At 39.5% G+C, this 20,473-nt stretch overlaps 1 protein-coding gene across 2 annotated transcripts in view; it reads left to right on the forward strand.

The window, feature by feature from the left end:
• The window catches only part of kazna (kazrin, periplakin interacting protein a), a 200,095-nt gene that overhangs the window by 94,439 nt on the left and 85,183 nt on the right, over positions 1 to 20,473 (forward strand). The window contains exon 1 of one of the 2 annotated variants that reach the window (XM_085442895.1): positions 2,623 to 4,868. The exons of the other annotated variant lie outside the window; for it this stretch is intronic. Within the exon in view, the coding sequence (XP_085299021.1) occupies positions 4,775 to 4,868 (94 nt within the window). The 5' untranslated portion in view covers positions 2,623 to 4,774. Of the gene's footprint in view, positions 1 to 2,622; positions 4,869 to 20,473 lie in introns of those variants that run through there. 2 annotated transcript variants of the gene reach the window in all.

A 20,473-nucleotide genomic window follows, 5' to 3' on the forward strand; every position in this document is an offset into this window, starting at 1 on the left:
GAACCCACTGCAGATGGTATTTGCACTGTGTGATGAAGAGGATTTTCTGGGTTTACTGCAATCTGCAGTGCAGCTAATGGTGGAGAGGAGAGATGAGGAGAAAGGAAATTGGAAAAGAGAAATAGGGGAGATGGAAGGCGGAGAGAGCTGACAAAGAAAGTTACAAACATTCAGCGAAAAGACTGAAGCCAGGGATGTACAGAGAATTGGAAGGACTGTGAAAGACAGAAATATATTACATAAATCATAAACACAGAAAGAGCATATAAACCCCTTTTTTCTTTTTCCTAGTGATTGGTCATTATTTTCTAGCACTTCTGTCCTACCTGTATGACATAAAGATACCCTTTTTCACTCTATCTGATGAATTTAAGCTAATTTAAGCTTAATCTAAGATGAAGCAGACCACACACTTCCTATGCATCCTATTTACATGCTGGACACTGGCACTCAAATCAAGTCGAAGGCTTAACCCACTCTTCATCACCCCCCCACACACCCCCTTTAAATGTCTGCTCATCCTGTAATTGCCACTGATAGGATCTCCTAGAAACTCATTCAACTTCCTAATGTGCAAAGTTAACTTGATGAACTGTGAGCAATAATGCATCTGCGCCCCCCATCAGTCACCATTAAAACTGAGAGCTGGCCATTGCATCTCAATATAGCATTATTAGCAGCCGAGTTTCTCAGGCAGATAGATTGCCCTGCATGCTAAACGCGACACAAAGCCTCAGTGTCATCCTGAGAATAAACACCCACTCCACTGTAAACTCTTTGAATGATCATCAACTGTGATTAATGTGTGGGTTTACTCAGACTGATGAGTGGATCTTAGCTTAAGAAAGGGCAGCTGTAGGCGCTGTAACTTTTGCTGCAGTCTGTTGCCATAAGCTGAGTGCCGTCTTCTAAGATTCACATTGTATTCTGTGATATTTAAAACCGGCAGGATCCTTCAGTGGCACATCATTTTGCTCTGAGGCTCGCTGTGCTTGTAATTTCCACATGCAAAACAAGACTCTCAGGATACAACATGAAATTCACGGTTTATTTTTAACACAGTTGTGCTGTTTTTTGGGGGGTTTTTTTCCCAAAGAGACTTTCAGAATGGCCTTTTTTTCTGATGAACCAAAACAATAATGTTCCCCTTGACTCATACATGCAGCCCACACAGCAGCCCACAAATCTCAGTTCACTGCGCAGGATGATGCTCGTTCTCTTCTCCCTTTCATGCAGACAGTTGATGAATGCTTCTGTGTTTGACAGCCTCTGCCCAGTCTTCTTTTCACCATTTCCAGAGGCACCACGCTTATGTGTTATTTCCATTGTAATACTCGGGAGCTGAAGCTGTGATGTCAAAATGTAGCACAAACCAAGAAAATTGTGGTATACAGTGTATTGTACAATTTGAAGGAGATCGACTGTGAATGCTCTGCAGGGAAAAGCTATTAAATGCAGCAGTGGTCCAGAGTAAGCTGGAGAGACATGTTGAGGCAAAACACCAGTGTGTGGTGTGCTGGTGGGGGGAGATCACACCGAAGGAGGCACTGTCACATTAAAAAAAAAAAGAGTAGTTGACCCACTGGTTTATCCAAAGTTTCTGTGCAGGTATGGCATTTTCATTGTGCGCATTTCATGGAAATGAATAAGTCTATGTATGTTAAAAATAATCCGAATCAGATCTTGTGTGGTTTCAGAGGGAGCTGTGTGAAACCTGAAGTGTGAGGCAGCCCTGTTTCATATCTGCCTTCTAAAAGTTATAAAAATGAAGAAATCTGGTGGTGTGGAGTAAGATAGAAGTGAACTTACAGACCTTTATTGTCTGCTCCTCATCGCTGCTTGAGGCTAGAAGCTCGAGGCTACAAAAGCGGCACCCTGCATAACTGAATGTCTCCATCTCTTACCGCCAGCTGTCTAGTTGAATTGAGGGTCATGCAAGTGTCAGGTTTTGATCCAGAAGAAAAATGCATAGAAAAATAAAGACGGTTCTGCTGCTTTGGTTTGAATTTTTTTTCTGTCTTTCTTTCTTTTTTTTTGCTCAACACCAACTTAAGGGCCTTAGCCTTTAAGGAGCCAGTGCTCATACATAAACTGAACTTGTTCATAGCAGCTCGCAGGTATCTGTGAATTAGGAAACATATTAATGACATATTCGGTTTGCAGCCAGCCTCAAGTGGCAGTTTGAAGAACTGCAGTTTCTGGCATTTCTTCGCTGGTTTCATTTCTTTATTTCATTTTTTTGTACCTGAAGACTGATTCTAGATCATAGCATATGTTGCATAATAGAAAAGGATATGGGAGAAATTAATTCCACTATGTTGTATTCATATATATCCAATATTAGTTTTGGAAAGAGCTCTCTAAGAGAAGTTTTTGTAGAAATGCCTTTCTGCATTGATAATATATGCAGCTATTTTTGAGCTCAACAGATTTTGAAAGATAAATACATGAACTGTTTATATATATATATATATATATATATATATATATATATATATATATATATATAGGGAGAGATAGGACCATGTTTCTCTATGGAGTTTGTTGACCTATTTATTACATAAAGAATAACAGTTTGATTTTCAGAAACTTTAAACTATGAACATCCTAAAAGCTCTCACATTCTTTTTTAAAGAAAGTGTTACAAAGCACTCTGCATGCTCTTTTCCTTTGAGTTATTCCCTCTATACATGTTCTTCCTGTAGCAGTTTTTCTGTGTAGTATGTGTAAACTAATCAGATCATGTTGAACTAAAGCAACATGCGTACATCACAGCAGCACATTCCTCACCATCGACCGAGTAGGCCTTTGCGATTCAGAGGCAGCCCAGTCACCCCTCTTTCTCAATAACATGATGGATCGCAGGACAGCCCTTGTCTAGAAAAACAAAGCCAGCATTTAAGCTCCTAGCTGCCCACTGTTCTTTTCGGTTGTCCGTGGCATAAATCTCAGTCAGGGCACACACACGGTTTCCTCTAAGAGGGGTGAGAGGGGTTATTTGTTTCACTTTGCAGGGAGTCTGCGGGGGGTGAGCAGAGGAGATTTCACCTTGTCTTTATGGAAGACTTTAGAGCCTGATGGAAGAGTTAGAAAAGCAGAAAGACCCCAAACAGATACGGATGTGCCGTGCAATGGCTTATTCAAATACTGACAGAATGAAAGACTTAAAGGGCTACTAGGGGGTTGTAATTATTTGCTGTCCTTACATCAAAGGACAGATCACTTTATTTGCAATACATCATATTTCTGTGCAAAATACACTAAAATGCTTCACATCACTGACATCGCATCGCGTTTTTCCCCAGGAGCAGGCGTGCACTCTCTCTCTCTCACACACATATTAGCAGATAAAAAGGTAGCTAGGGATTGGTTCAACTGCAACAACAGCTGCTCGTGTCTGACCACTGCCGTGTTAGCCAGCAGCCATCCGTTCAGTCTGCACCGGAAGAGGCAGTTTATTGGCAGTCTCTGAAAGCATGTGATTAGTTTGTACCAGACACACAAAACATTACTCTTACATTACATAAAACGGGGCTCTGTGGGGGTTATGTTGTAGTTATAATGTACTGCATCGGGGGTGTCAGCAGGTTTGTGGCACAGACATATTAAATGGCCTGATTATACATTTGTTTCATTTGTGGGAGTTGAAAGGGTTTTTGCTTGTTTCTGCTCAGCCTGTAAAATGTGCTGTACTGTGGAATACATAGAGTATAACCTCTTTCTTCATGACAAAATAAACTCCATGAAACTCAGGAATACAGTGTGTATTAAAATGCAGTCATTAGGGTACTGTCTTCACACTTAATCCCCATCATCCCCCGAGAGACAAAGGGAAACTGTGAGCTCTGTCCCTACAGATACCGCAAATGTCCAGACTTAGCAGGACTAACACACTCCAACTTCACTAAGCTGTAGTATATATATATATATATATCGCAAAAAGGTAATTAATGGTGACACAAATGCAAAGTCAAGGGAAACTTGCAGAGGCAAACAGATATAGATTTGTGGGCACAAACGAAGTATGTTCACAGATGCCAGAAGTGGATGGAGGTTTTTCAGTTCAATATTTTCACTTGAATCAGATTAAATAACGTTCTTGTTACTACACACTGTGTGCCATTATCCTACTAAAAGTATCCGATTGCATTGCTAACATTTAGGGTAAAAATGTAACTTTCAGAAAGCTCTAAGTGGGATTTTAAAAAAGCAGTCCCCTTTTTAATTTGACCATTTCTATTCTTCTTTCTTAAACCAAAAAAAATCAGGTGACAAATTTTACTTTATCTTTGTTTTATGGCGTCAGCTTTACGAGGAGGAAGAGGCTGGGAAATAAAATACAATGCTAACACCGCAGTTTATTGAAATCCATTTAAACAGGCCACAACACCCACACAACACGCACACACACACACACAGACAAAATCATGTTGTCTTATTTTCATAGGAATTTTATGGACCTCAGATATGCTTTAAATGAACTCCACTTAAGTGTTTGGCCCATGAGTGCAATTTCTTAACTTAGTGACATTCTGTGTGTCTGCATGTGTGTGTGGTTCCCTTGGTCAGGGCGTGTCTTTAGATGGTCATCAGGGGGGCAATGAGAGGATGCCTGGAATATGCACACAGACACACTCAGGCGCACTCACACACAGATTAAGCGGGTAAGCTGTGCCGCTCATCTGGGATAAATGCGGTCAGAGAGGGAACAGCTGAGCAAACAGCTCCGGCAAGAGGCAGAGAGCAGAGTGAAGAGGGAGAGGGGGAAGCAGGGATGACGGACTATTCATCCCAGCGTAGTGTTGGTGACCGGCTGCCGCGTTGGATATGCATCAGCCCTCAACCTGGAAGAATGGGAACCGGTGGAGGTAATGGCTGATAAAAAAAAATATACTATACTCTGCGGCTAACAGGAGTGAGATTGGGAATCGCAGGGACAAACTGACTGGTTGGATTTTTTTTTTCACTTTTTATTTCTAATATGAAAGAAGGTAAAATGTCAGGTCTGTTCTGATTTTTTTTTTAAAGTCAGTTTACTTTAATCTCTTTATTTAAAAAAAGAAAAAAGTAGAAAAGTGATAGCATCATGTCACTGCTGTTAGTATTAGAAAAGAGTGACGATTAGAAAAGATTTCTTCTTTTTTTTGTCACATAAAAAAGCCCTGACATTTCTAATCTAAATTTTGGGAACACGCTCTCCTTTAAGGTGACATGACACGCGCAGCACCAGATGTGGCACAGTGGTTAAGTGAGAGGAGGGATGTTTTTAATGACACACGAACAAGGATATTATGCCGAGACACGTACCCTTTGTTGCACAGTACGTTACGAGGGCAGATGGCTTGATGTCGATCAGTTATAAACCGATGAAACTGCCGTCTCTGGGTTGAAAAACAGTAACCTGCCACCTTAATCCTTTTCTCCATTGCATACAAATGAAAATGACAGTAACTGTTAAAACAGTCTTAACCAAATTCTGCTACTTTTTGATGCCAGGTTTGTTCTTGAATTTCAGGTTTGGAGTGAATGCACCACAGTGCTTTTAAAGGAAGCCCTGATAGGTAGGGATGACTGGCTATGAGTTGCACTTTATTCAGCTCTACTGTAGTGCAAAACACATTAACCTGTCTGTCATGTATCTGTGTAGAAAAGTCAAAAGTAGGTGGGGCTTAGTGCAGTTTAAGTTGCAAACTGAATTGAGACACTTAAAATCATGATTCATCTCGCAGTTTTTTAAGGTTGTCATCTACTGAACGCATTTCGTTGCCCAACTTAATATCCTCGCGCTTCAGTGTCAAGCTGCAGACTTTTGGAATTACCAGGCGAAAAATGAACTGTGATCCCGCAGCCTCACTTTGGCACACTGACATTTCTGGGATGGACTTGTTGTCGCTGAACATGCTGTGCAAAACTGTACGGACAGGAGAAAAAAAACAAAACACAAAAAAAACTGTCAAAAGAATACCTGCTCAGCAATGATGCTCGAAACAGATATCGACTAGATCGTCTTGAAACATCACAATCACGCTTCTTTGTTTAGATTTTGACATACAAAGGGCTTTTGTTTCGTCTGGTTCTCAGCAATTGTTCCCTTTTTTTTGTCCGAAAAGATTTGATGTCTAAAAACAGTAGTTTGGGTTTGAGAAAAGGTGCTTGTTAGATCCTCCTCCTGCTGCATCAAGACACAGCACAGCTGCACAGTCTATTAGGCAAGGCACTTGGGATCTGCTTTTGAACAAGCTGATGGATGTTTCCTTGCATGCTGGTGGTTTTATACTCTGATGCTGGGACAGAATACCACGTAGCTGGTTTGGGTGGTCTGTTGGGTCGGTAAAATATTTGTCCAGTGAGATCGATGGTTTTGCATTCTGCTTGTGTTTACTGGATCCCAAACTAAAATCTATGTCTTTATTATTTGGATATGATTAACAGAAAAACCATCATTGTAACCTAGTACTGTACATATATAACACAGTATCTCCAACCTTTCTCAGAAACGTGTCTCACTCATTGAAATGACTAAATGCTGTCTTCCTTTAGTAATCTCACTGGATTATATAGCATATAATTACTGCAACATATAGTTTAACAGAAGTTTGCATACGTGTATGTTCTTTTATTTTGTCTCTATCATTTTGACCAAACAACAGAACTTCCTCTTCCTGTGGCAGCAGCAGTCCTGGTACCTCCTGCTGTCACCTTGCCAGGAGAGCAGCTGATGCCGGTTATCAAATTCCCACTGGTTCTCCGTCCATCTCTTTGCCATTCATGTCTGGTGTACCAACCTCCTGCTGATGTCTCAGGGGTTCTCCCTTTTTAAATTGAGGTTAAATCAAATCAGCTCCCATGTCTACATGATTAGGCCTTACCAAATTGTTAATTATCCACAACAGGAGAGAGCTGATGAAAGCAAGGGGCAGTAAGAAGGTGGCAGGGGGATTTTGGGCACTTTGATAGTATCCTGTGGTAGAGTGCTCTGTGGTTATGTGAATTCTCTTTTGTCAGCTTCTCAAAGGTTCAGTTTTACAATCAGCATGATTTAAATTTGTTCTAAAGCTGTTCAGTCCAAAAAAAGAAGAAAAATTAAGCTTTTTTACAGCACTGCCAAGCTTCAAACCAACAAGGTAAAAGTTTTTCTTTCCCTTTTGCCCTATAATGTGAGTCGTTTGAAATTTAGCTCCAGTGCCTGAGCCTTCCTTCTGTTGCTCTGCCAGAAAACGGCTTCGTCGGGCTAGCTCAGCTGAGGCTTCAAAGATTACATTTCCCAATACTTGCTATTCTGGGAGTAAAATGGCCTTTGCGGTGTAACAGGCTTCTGATGGGAAATGCTCCTGAAGCCTTGGGTCAGTGTGACTTTTGGGACAGCAGATATTTGGACAGAGTGCGCATCTTTCCTGCTGTTCAGTGTTTGACACTCAAGAAACCACACATGCACAGCAAATTCCAAGTTTCACACTATCTGACTTGTTTTGCTGTTTTTTTTTATCTACATGATGGAGATTGACAGCTGAACTGCTCATGCCCTAAACTTTGGTCGCATTCTTGGTAGTGTGTTTAATCAGCCCACACTCAGCCTTTTGCATATAATCTCAAGAACCTTTGTTAATCCCCCAGATGTCTGCAAGCTTTTTTGCAGTAAGCTTTTGGAAAGCCACACTTTGCATGTGTGTTTGTGTGTATGCAGTTTGCCGCATGCATTACCGCGCCTCTCGAGCTCTGGTGCATTTGCTGGCTTGAGTTTTGACCTCACCCGGTGTGATGGGCGTCGCACAATCTCCATGCATTATTTAACTAATGGTCAGGTGGCAGATGCTTTAGTGCTCGTGCTGAGACCAATATCCCAGTGAGCAAAGACTACCCTCTTCAATCACCTCATTTCTTCCTGAGTAAGATCAGTGATGTTCACAATGATTTTTTTGGGTATCCTCCCAGCAGTTAATGCAGCCTCCCAGAGGCTTATGTTTAAAAGCTTGAAGTCACCTACAATTTAATGGCTAATACACTGCACTCAGAGTACAGAAATAGCCATCGCATTTACATGATCAAAGCACCAAATTGGTCTACCCACACCAGGACAACAAAGCAAATCAGTACTTTTCCTGGTTTCATTTTGTTTCCATATGTTGGGTTAAATCATACATTTAATTTTATCTATATAAACATTAGATGATACAGGGACTCTTAGTTTTAACGTCTTACAATTGCTGACATTTTAAATAAAATCATTAGTAAATAATAGCTAATCGTACTCTTGCTTGACTTCGCACTGTTTTTGCCTTGCGGTACACCTCTGAGTGCTTAGCTGTGATTATGCCGGGCCTAATTTATCTGAAGCAACATGGGTTAGACGATTTGAGACAGATCAAAGTAATTAAGGTAATGAGATATCAATCTATTCTCTTTCTCTTAAGTAAAATCTTTTCTTCCGAATGTTCATACACTGAGCTGCGCGGCAGCAGCGTGCAGTGTCTGTTCATCTTTAGGCCAGCTGAGGCCCGAGCTTGGAGTCTATTGACACTAATTGCAGTCATTAGCTTGGCTTTTGGGGAGCAGCTCAGATGTTGTTTGGACATAAACGTTCATGGTGACACATTCTGTTGTGTTGTGTGGTATCATCCAAAGCTAACTGGAGCACCATAGAATGTTGGCTGGTGTAATTGGGAGATGTTAATTAGTCTATTGGAGGCTTGTACCCTCCTGTGTATTGCCTTTGTGCACTGCCCTTTCTGTGTACAAAGCCAACCTAATGCTTATGTCAGTGTAAATGTCTGATTGTGTGTGTGTGTACTTGTTTCACTGTATTTGTGGGGGTCCAGGATCCAAGAGCACACTCGTGGGGTCCAACTCCACAAGTTTAAACACTGGATTTTTTGGGTCAGGGTTTGGTTTACGTTTGGGTTTTGCATCTAGTTTTGATCGTAAGGCTAAGATCAACCATGGAGCTCTATAAAAATTGTTTTACAAAAACATATATGTGTGTTTGTTTTTGTGTAAGGAAGAGCAAACTCATAGGACAGGGGAGTGTGTGTATATGCGTATCTGTTTGCATCTACGCACACGACACTCTGGGGGTCTAATGAGACAGTCATTTGTTTAAGGTAATCACCAACTACTTTATGCCACCCGCTTCCCTTGGCATAGGGACAAGCCCTTTTATAAAAAGGTTGTTTGAATCACATTAGGACAGCAGCACCTCCACCTCCCTGTCCCCTTACTCTCCCCATTCACATGCATCAATACCCGACTACTAATGCGCCAGCCAAGCATTAGTGATGCCATTCACTTGGGATGTACCAATGGTGCTGTCAGTCCTCGTTCTTTTTTGGCTCCCCGTGGTAGCTTCCACTAAAATATGTTCAGTGCTGAAAAGCGGCTGCTTTTTCATAACACTTAGCAAAAAGCCAAGTTCTTGGATTTTATGCACAAGCTGTCAAAAGATGCTTCACATGAATCGCTGCCACATGCAGGATACGAGGTGGCAAGATGGTAATGAAGCCAAATATTCCTGAATAGGCCTTTTTTTTTTACAGCTTGTCTCCAAAGTGGAGTGTAAACAGTTTGTTTAATTTGATAGTGTTTTCCACGACATTGATTCATTTTGGACTTGGTGGTTGTTTTGATTGTGTGGAGTTTTTCTGTAAGTGTTAGCTGGAGAAGTAGTGCCATAAGACCAAATTTAATTTTAGATATAAAACAAACTGAAATGTTGCATGAAAAAGGACGTTTCCTAGATTTATAGCTTTACATTTAGTCTAAGATTTATTTTACGTTGCCTCTGAAGCACCATCAGTATCATCTGTTTGTCATATTCACTGTATTTATCAGGCGTTACAGCTGATAGACGATCAGCTGTAGGCATTTTATCTCTCTTAGTCTGGAATGATTATTCGAAGGACAAAACAAAATGCGTGAACTTGGCCTGAAGTGAAGTTGGGGCTTTTTTATTCCCCACTAACAAAAACAAACATCTTATATCAAAGGTGCACATTCATATTTCTGGCTTCAAGTTTCCCTTTTAGAAAACAGGTGTTTTTTTTTGTAAACATTAGCTAGAAATTGCACTTGAGGGAAGTGCTTTGCAAATTTAATCAATGGTTATTAATATTGTGTATGTATATCTACTGTCCCGCACAAGGGGACTTGTGTTGTCCTGATAGTCTTTGATTTTGATAGAATACATTTGAAAATATTTCAAAAAGCAGTTTATGATACACCAGGGAACACATACACAACATTGCAGAAATAACAAGCTTTATTATCAAAAAGTTAAACATATCAAGGCTATAGTATGATCTGTGACAAGATGTAGACAGCACGGTGAGTGTTTGAGAATATGCTGGGCTTTGTGAGCACTGCTCTGTGTGCATCTGTGTGAGAGAGAGATTTCTCTATTGAATACTATGGAAACTACACTACACAAACTCTGTAAATCTCTGCTCTATGCTTTCCTTAGTTTCCTTCGTTTGATCGCAATCTATTTCTCAAACAGTCAATTTTGGCATGGTAATTGGCAATTTTGGCAACTTTTGAACTACAAGGTTTCTTCCTATAGCTGTTTGGAAAAGAAGTTTAACAAAGCAAGAACTTCTTATATTTGGGAGGTGTGAGTGGATACCCAAAAGTCACTAGAATCAAATGTCTGGCAGACACCAACCACTACTTATTATTTGGCTAATACCAACCTTGTGGTGAAACATTGTGGTTGTAGCCTGCTTTGGGCGTGCACTCAGCTATAGGGAAGACTAGACCAGTCAGGGAAGGTAGAATCAATGCAACCAATAACAGGAGGCCCTTTAAAAACACACGCTCCAGAGTGCATGTAATCTGAGACAGGCAAATGTTCACCTTTTAGCATGACAAAGAGGCAAAACATACAGTCCAGATGATGTCAGAGTGGACTCAGGAGAAGTCCCAGAAGGTCCTTGAAAGGCTCAGTCAAAGTCCTAAGTCAGACATGAAGATATCAGTTAACAAATGCAAATGTGAATAGCAGAAAGTGGCTAAACCCAGAACTGTAAAGCTGTTAAAGAAGTACTCGAAAAATCGGAGGCTGTAATTGGTGCCAAAGGGCTTTCTATAGAGTGCTGTTTTAAATGGTCCAATTACTTGGAAATAAAAAAAATCAGTTATTTATTTTTAGGGAACTTTTACTGAACTTTTATCTTTCTCTTTGTCTCATGAATTGTGGACAAATAAAAATCTACTGCACAATAAACTGTGGAAAAACTGAAGTGGTTCTGAATTTGTTTTGAACCTTCAAATATTCTTTTTTTGTTTAAACATCGACTTCATTTACAAAATGCCATAAAATTGGTGTAAAATGCCCACCACAGTTTTAAAAGAATCTTAAAAGATCTTTTTATCGCAGCAGTCTAAAGATTTAAATATTTGATTTCCAAAGACAAGAAAAGTGACAAAGGGATTCTTGTTGACACTTATTTCACCGTGACAAACTGATTGTTCGAGTAATCATTTCTGCACTACAGTAATACAGCTTTAAAATTGGGATTGTCTCAAAATATTGATGCTCAGGGTAAATATATGCAAAACAAATTCAGAGATTAACTTGATGGCTAATTGTAGAAACTCCAATAGTGTGCATATCAATGTAGATTACACTGTTGTATAGAGCTGAGACATGACTAGACAGCGAAGAGCAAATGGATCTGCACCAATATTAAATGCACTAACTGAGCATGCTGTAAGACACATAATAAACACACTATTATGTAGTGGTGCACATTATCAGACAAGCTTTTCCCCCTGGTTTTCTGAAGCATGAAAACCAACTAAATGCTTTTTCATGTGGTATAGTGTGAGAAAAGAACCATAAAAGAGGTATGAAAAAGACCTGATAATGACGAGACCTCCCAACTCAAGACCAGTCCTACTCAAAAAAAAAAATGCATCTGAAGTCAGAGGGGAAGCTTGACTTCTGCAGGTGCAGGCATAAACATCCACATTCCACATTCTTGAAGATCCGCCAACAGGTAGAAGTTGTTTTCCAAATTTTGACATTGGTTTAACTTAGTAGATATTTGAGAGACTAAAAGTTCAATGAGTTTATGTCTCTTGTGAAAGTGGTAAGAAGGAAGAAGGTGATGCAATCCCAAAAGTAAACCGGAGGTGCTGAAGGAGTACATCTTGAGCAGGAAAAGATGATTAGAATTAAATAGATGATCACAGAGAAAGATGGAAAACAGAAAAAGTCATGGAAGTCTATTAAAAAATTTCAGATATTTACGGTTACTTCACTTTTTCTTGCCTATATCTACATAGAAGAAGGATCAGAGCAAAGATTATATAAAAATGTTCAATGCTTTTTCTAAATAAATTTAAAATACTGCTTTTTGCTGTATGATGAGCATCAGTTTGATCTTATTTTTCTCACTGTATATGAAAATGTGATGGAAAGTAAATGATCTGTTAGACGCTGAGTCAACTAGACTCATGAATTTATCTCATTACAAGGAAGTAATAAGGTAAAAGTTCTGAAAGAGTGCAGGTCAACAAAACAGTTTCACTTTGTAATGAATCACAGATTAAAATTCAAACTTGGAAGGGCATGCTCCCTTTAATTAACACAGAACATTACAAATTTTGACCATTTAAGCTTCTGAGGCTTTGCTGCTGGAAATTATTAAATAGAAAACAAGTTGCAATTTAAAGAGTGAAAAAGAAAGGGACATTATGTGACCAGAGGAGCATGTGGACCTTTCCTTTCTAATTGGAATGATTATTAATGCGGGAGGCCAAAAGACCAGCTGAGTCTTCCAATTGCCCTTGTGTTGTTTCCTCTGGGACCCCGACTGTCCCGTAGAGCTGAGGGCCAAATCAATGACTCTGATTTGGCCTGCAGCTGGGTCTTGTCTGCAAACATTATCTCCCCCACCACAGGGGATTCTGGCTGCCTTATTGAAATAGATGACTGCTCAAATTAACAGCTGTAAGGTGCACGAGAGAGGAAAGCCATGCATCTAAATGTGACATGACCACTAATAGCATTTGCTGTCATTCACCATTTGATGATGATCCATGATGTAAAGTTTTGCAGTTTGACCTGTTTTGATTAGCGCTGCCTTATCTCTTCATCCATTTATCACCATATACTTGACATTTATACATATATGTGTATGATTTTATATATGTATAAAATTGCACGAGTTGTTACTAAGCTTGTTTTGCTCAGACAAACACATCATGAGAAGACATAAAAAATTCTTACTTTGCATAGGACAGATGCATTATAGAGTAAAAAAAATGAACTGATGGCTCACAATAGCAGGTTTATCACGATAACATGTTTTTGACAATATACTGTCCCAGGGGCAAAAAAAGATTAATTAATGTTTTAGTACAAATGTGTGTCATTTTAAAAACATTTTTTGCTACTGATGTAATGATATTATAATAGCATAATAACGCATGTACCCACTCTCAAAGAGCAATGAACTCTTGAGCCTTAAGATTATTCAGACATTGAAATTGGATTGTGGAAAAAAAAATTCAAATGTCCTAATCCTTTATCGTGTGTGTGTGTGTGTGTGTGTGTGTGTGTGTGTGTGTGTGTGTGTGTGTGTGTGTGGGAGCTCTCTGAGCCCCACCCATGTTAAAACTCTAATAATAGAGTAAGCAAGAGAACAGCAGCAGTGCGATCAGAAATCCCAGCATATCTGAAAGAAGGGTCTGTTCACATCCATGTGTGGAAGGATAAGAAGAAAGTTAATAATGTAATTTTTTTTTTATACAAAGTATTACCAATTTTTTATTTCACAGAGTAAACACGTTCAGCTTTTTATAGTGTCATTAATGGGTATAGTACTGTATAAATACAGATGCATAGCTTCAGACACCGTGCTGGATACTGACACCCTGTTGTTGCTCCTCTGTAGGCGTAACACTCATTAATATTTGTTGCAGGATGAGCCAAGCAGCTAAACTTGTAACAGGTCCAGTTTGCTAAGCTGTACATGCACTGAGCTCTCCAGACTGCTAAAGTTGTCACATGTAATTCCAACTGTTTAGACTCTTCAGGCGAACTGGGCCTATGAATCTCTTGTGGCTCGGCTTGCTCTTGATGGTATTGATCAGTAATGTGCTGCTAAAGGAGCAGAAGTGAATGAAAAAGTATTGGATTATAAGAGCACCCCTTTAGATATGCAGTTAGTGTCAGACTGCAATTGGACCACCTTTACAATGCTGGTTAACCACTATCATCCTTTAACTCTTTACACCTTGGAAGTGTACCTGGGATAATGCTTGTTTCTCTTTTCAAAACTGAGTAGTTTCTGCCTCCATTCAGAATAAAATTATTTAACATTATCTTGGCCTATAAAGCTTACTCGGGCTAATGTTGGAAAAACCCTCAACCTTGCCAAATCAAATCTTTATTCATATATATCGCGGTTTCAAAACTCATAATTAAAGGTACAGAGGAGGTTATCAAATGTTGCTATAATGGGTAAAGAGTTAAGCAAGCAAACTGAAGCAAACAGAGGTCATCTAAGTAACTGTTATTGCATTTTTCATATTAATCTTAACAAGCAAACCTGCATACTGCAAATGATTAAAAGCATCTACAGGGTGGGCCACTTATATGGATACACCGTAATAACATGGGAATGGTTGGTGATATTAAAGTCCTGTTTGTGGCACATTAGTATATGTGAGGGGGCAAACTCCTCAAGATGGGTGGTGACCATGGTGGCCATTTAGAAGTCGGCCATCTTGGATACAACTTTTGTTTTTTCAATAGGAAGAGGGCCATGTGACACATCAAACTTATTGGTAATGTCACAAGAAAAACAATGGTGTGCTTCAACGTAACTTTATTTTATTTATGCTGCTTTGCTTTCTGTCAGTATTGAAGATCTAATCCACGATGGCAGTCTTTGTTGATGTTGCCAATCGCAATTTGCTGAACGTACTTGGTTCCTAAGGTAATGTTGAAAATTGCTCTTTGATTGCCAGGGAAGAACAGATCACTGATATACAACAAATCGAATATGTAGTTAGAGAAAGGTTTGGGTTTCGGTAAAAAAATTTTTAATGTTCCTGGAATAACCAGAAAATTTAAAGTAAATTTGCTGTGGAACATACAGTTTCATGACAAAACCCCCAAAACAGTTTCCATTCACAGAAGGGCAATAATGTATAATCCTCAGGCTCTGAAAGTCAAGAAGTCGATGAAGGAAAATTCCTGCTTTGGAAAAGTCATTTTTAAAATAATGTCCGCCTAATCCTGTCTTTTGACATTTGTTTCTTTACCCGTGATACCTTTCTGTTTTTAAAAAATGTTAAGCATATTCACCTTTCACTTCTCCTCTGCCAGGTCAAACGTAATACCTGAAGGTATTAAAAGAAATACTAAGTCACTGTCTTCAGCTTTTATCTTACCTGTCATATAGTACGTGATAGGAAAAGATTCACTTTCACTTCCTTTTTAAAGAAAAGGAGGCTTTTGAGTGACTTTTTTCTGCCTTTTGCTTCTCCAACCCCCACCTCTATCCCTGAGGGATTTCTGTCCAATAGAAATGTGCTTTTTATTCTCTTCTTCCTCCTCTCCAAATGTCAACTCAAGGCATTTCTTTCTGCGTTTGCTGTCGTGTTTTCTGAATTCCCTTAATTAAAATTCCTGTTTGTGTAATTGTGTCTTACACACTTCAGCTTGTTTTTAGACAAATGTAAGAATGTATTTTGTCTTATGTGTAGGCAGCATAAGTGAACTACATTTCCTTATCCTCTTGTATGCGTTGCAACATTCTCATTAGTATATGTAACAAGCTCATGTTATATTCTCATCTGTAGCATGGCAACAAAATCTCACAATTTGGAGTCATGCCTTTTCTTATCAACTCTCTCTCTGTCTCCCAATTTGTTCCCAAGTGGCTCTGTCTGCACTGCCGAAAGTGGACCTTATTCCCAACTTTGCAATTTGTGGCAGGAGCTCAGGAGACGACAGGATTGTTCCAGGTCACACATGGAGCTTTAACCTCTACTCCTCTTTGCCTCTTATCCTGAAAATGGCACACTCGCTTGGCTAAGCCATCTTGACTTTACCTCAGAGCCTTAGCCTTTAGTCACGCTCTGATAAGTGATTGACTAAAATGGCAGGCTGTCACAACAAAGGTGGGCATTAAACTCACTGACTCCAGATATCCTGGTTACCTGCTGATGCTTGACGGCAAAATCAATTCAGCCTTAAATCTAGTACTTTGAATGTCGAGTGAATTACTCTGTTATGGTTTAAAAAAAGAAAAGGCACATATTTGTCTTCTGTTCTTTGGATATTAACGTGTTCGTTTAGATTGAGAGAGTATGCTTACTCTGAATTTGATAGCAGCAGCCTGTCTCAAAGCTGCGCAGCCTCCCCCTTTTCATTTAAGAACTGTCCGCTCCCTCTCTTCTCTCTAGTCCAGAGGATATGGTGTCCATTTTTTCCCAAAACAATTTCAAATTTTGTCAGTTTGTCTGAGCAGTTTTTCACTTTCACTTTTTTAAACCCAGTCATGCAACTGACATATTGCCAGTTAACCTAAATGAGATCCATTATATTCTTTGCCCATATTTTTCTTAAACATCTGATATGTTTTTTGTGTATTATTGTCAGTAAGATACGTGTTTGAGAGATTTGAAAATCATTCCGTCCTGTTTTAATTATCATTTTACACTTCATCCCAGCTTTTTTAAGAATTTGGTTTGTACTATGTTAAATAGATGCTTCTCACTGGTGCCGTGGGTTTATAGTACAATGGCGTTTGTCAGACTCTTTTGTCCTGAAATATCTCTGCCAACTTTGGTACAGATGATGTTGGAGTACTTGATGTTTATATCCAGTGAAACATATTTAACATGCGCTGTATAGATGGTCTCAGTTTATGTTTTCCTACAGACTGGGCGTATTTGCTTTTCTGAGTTTATGAGTTTTCCACTTTTGTTATCTGAGTGAAATATCTTGACAGCTTTTAGATGTGTACACTGTCAGTCATCAATATTAAACCACTTACAAGGGAAGTTAATAATATTGATCATTGTGTGGGAAGCCCTTGGGTTCTTGTGTCTTTTACTTTGGCATCTGCCACCCCCCTGCCCTATGGCACGAGGCTCTCCCTAACAGTAGTGGGCTCTGTTCGTGAGACGGTGAACACAACCACACCATGAGAAAACTGCAGAGAATAGCTCAAGAAATTTGACATCGAGCCAAATGCATTAACATGGCCTCCAAACTCCCCAGATCCCAAGCCAATCTAGCCCAATCCACACAGGTCCTGTTTGCAACCCACAGGACAGAACCCCAAGTAACCATTTATAACATCCTGGTGATGGATTCCACAGGTTCTGGCCCAAAAATTGAAAGCTGTTTTGGCAGCACAATGGGGACCCGGGCAGTATTTTAATGTTGTCGCTGATTGTTTGTAATCCCCTGATGTGTATACTTTACTTACTTACTAAAACTTAACTTACTTAATAAAATAAAACACTGTTAAAGTCACTTACACATGTTAAAATTATAGATGAAGATGGTGAATATAGTAAATATTTCACAGGCTAAAAATCAGCCTATTACTAAGCATGATAGCATGCTGACATTAGCATTAAATCACAGCACTACTGTGCCAAATACAGCCTCACTGAGCTTGTATGGCTTTAGAATATTAATCTTGTTTGTGTGTACGTGACAAATGTTCAGCCTTTTGTCCTTATTCCAGAGCAAAGTGTCCTTTTACCCTCATCAGTACTCTGAATGTCTTCAAAGAACTCTACCAAATACCAAATCTCCCAATTACAAGCAAAGTAGAAGCATGAAAAGAATGAAGGCTTTCAATAATCAAAAGTGTAATATTACGGTTTTTAAAGTTTTATTTGGTAAAAGCGGTAATCAGAGGTCTTAATGCTCAGGATTGAGCCCTTTGGTCGACATTTATTAGTTGTGTATGCAATTTTTATTAAACAAATTCTTTGTTAACTTTGAGATTTTACTGCCTGAGACAACAAGAGATATCTCGATTGTGATTTTGGAACTTGAGGCTTAAAGAATTAGACCCTTATTCCCTCTCATGCTATCCCTTTAAAGTCTACATACAGGATATTGAGCTGAGAAACAGAGCTTTATTCAGCAAATCATCTACCCACCTATCTGCTTCTCCCTGCTCTTCTTAGAAGTTGTCAGCTGGCATAAACAAAATTAGAGTCTATACACAATGCATCAGATTGCGTTTTGACAGACTCAGCCAGGTTTTCATTTTAAGCATTCACAAAAGAAGTGATCTGTCAAACACCGAGATAACAAAGCTCAGGAGCCTCGAAGTCGATTTTGTCTGTAAATCTCACCACATGCTACACTTAATTCAGCGTCAGGGCGCTTAGATCGCATCTGATGATTGATCTGGTGTTTGTGTTATTGAAATAGTTGATAGAAGGATCATCAAGTGGCGCAGGATTGTGACAGTGCAGATCACCGATTTTCAAAAACAGACCCACACAAAAAAAGAACACTTTTACTATTCTGAAATGTCTCAGATGTTTCTGCTTTTCAAATATGACAGTAGAAGTGTATTATCTGAGGTGTGGACAGCTGGAAGAGCTAAATTTGTGTTGTTTTTGTTGGTGTTTGACAGACCAGAGCTAAATAATCCTCTGATCAGTAGATAAACATTACCTTTAGACACTGCCTGTCCTACATGAGAGGATATAATGTCAAAAAAGGATTTATGTGTCGTAAGCACAAGCACGGAGGGAACTATTTTATTTAAATGTGCTGTTTTGAATTGAAGTAGAATATTTTAGATTTACCTGGATAACCTTATATGTCCCAAATGAGCTGTAATCAGCATGTTTTGAACTGTTTTATTTGTAGTTAATCATTGTATGTATTTCTTTTTATTATTATTTTGGCTGAACTACCTCCTTGCTTTTGTGTAATAATTAATATAACCAAGGTGCTGAAAAAAAGTTAAAGTTAATGCCCTCTAAAATACTACTTTGTGGAATGTAAATGTTGAACTGTGTAAATTTATTCCCATGAGAAACGTTTATGTACAGCATGAAAGTAACATGATATCTTTAATGAAAAGCTTGGGGTATTCGTTTTTTGTATGAAGGTGAGAAGCGGTTAAAAAAAATAAAAAAGAGGCAAAAATGGTTTACGTCTGCTCTGAATCACCTATCGAATTGCTATCAAAGCTCTTCATTAATTCACAACTGTAAAGTGAAAGCGTATCAGTTTTCCCTTAGACTGACTGCTTGGGAGGCGGGTGGCCTGCACTGGTACCTCGTGCCAACAGAAACAGATGAACATGCAGGGGGAGGTTGAAGGGACAGAGAATGACAGCTTCTCCGCTGTCAAGGTAAACTGGCAGAAAACGAACACTCACACAAGAAACCTTTGTCTGCCACAATATGCTGACTTGGTGGATGAGTATCCTTGAAGTGAAGGAGAGCCCAGAGAGACATCCAGAGACAGAGTAAAAGAGTGATAGATCTGAGAGGTAAGAAAGGCAAAGTGGCACCGTATCGGAGACTACGACAAACCTGAAAAGAGTGTGTTTGTGGGGCAGGCTTGCCTCAGGGCCCGCAAACCTACAGCAGAGGGATTAATGATGCCGGGTCGGGCCCTAAGCTTGTTTACAAAGACACACAGCTGTTTTATTACTTCTGGTTCCCTTTGCCATCCTGGCGTGCCTAAACACTGCAGTACTTAACATGCAACAAGAAAGATGCACTCAAAGACAGATGGCTTTTAAAATTTCAAACTTTAAGTAAGATTACATTAAGAATTCACCTTTGGAACAGGTTAACAGTCTTTCGCTCAGAGATTATAAATGAGCAAATAAATAAAAAATGGGAGGAAAGATGGCCTGTTGGGAGATGAGGGGTGGGGTCTCCTGTGGCTCTTGAGGCAAACTGCCTCTGCATTCCATACTGCGAACTTATTTGCTCGACACATTTGGGGCTACCAACTAGGACACAGGTGTACTGCATGTAGAGAACAGGCTTGTGTTACTAAATGCACACCACAGAGCCTGGGTTTACCCAGAGGGTGATGTGCTCTGTGTGTAACCTTGACCACACATGTCCTGCTCAGAAATTTGAGGCTGTAGGGAGGGGGATGCCTTGTTTCTTTGTGAAAATGTGTTATTAAAACAGACACACTGCACCACATAGTGTGTATTAATGACACTGACCCGAGCTGCTTGAGTATCCGTTACAAGAAACTGTTTTTAGCTAAGAGGGCCTACTTTATTTAGCCGAGACACTACCATTGGTGACCTGTGACCGGACCGCCGGATTGACTGCCCCACTACGCTATTTCAAATATAGGACACAGATCAGATTTGCTCACTCAGCTCCGCGATGCCATATTTCTGTCTCCTCGGGCAGTTATTGGTTGTGTTGGTTTTATTTTGTGTTTTTTCCCCTGTTTGTTTTTCCATGCTTCCCGTTCTCCCTACGTCCTGCAAACATCTTTAATACA

Source organism: Copadichromis virginalis, linkage group LG20 (assembly GCF_057382275.1).
Source record: "Copadichromis virginalis isolate Kocher_CV1m ecotype Utaka linkage group LG20, C_Virginalis_male_GT1.1, whole genome shotgun sequence".
Lineage (NCBI taxonomy): Eukaryota > Metazoa > Chordata > Actinopteri > Cichliformes > Cichlidae > Copadichromis > Copadichromis virginalis.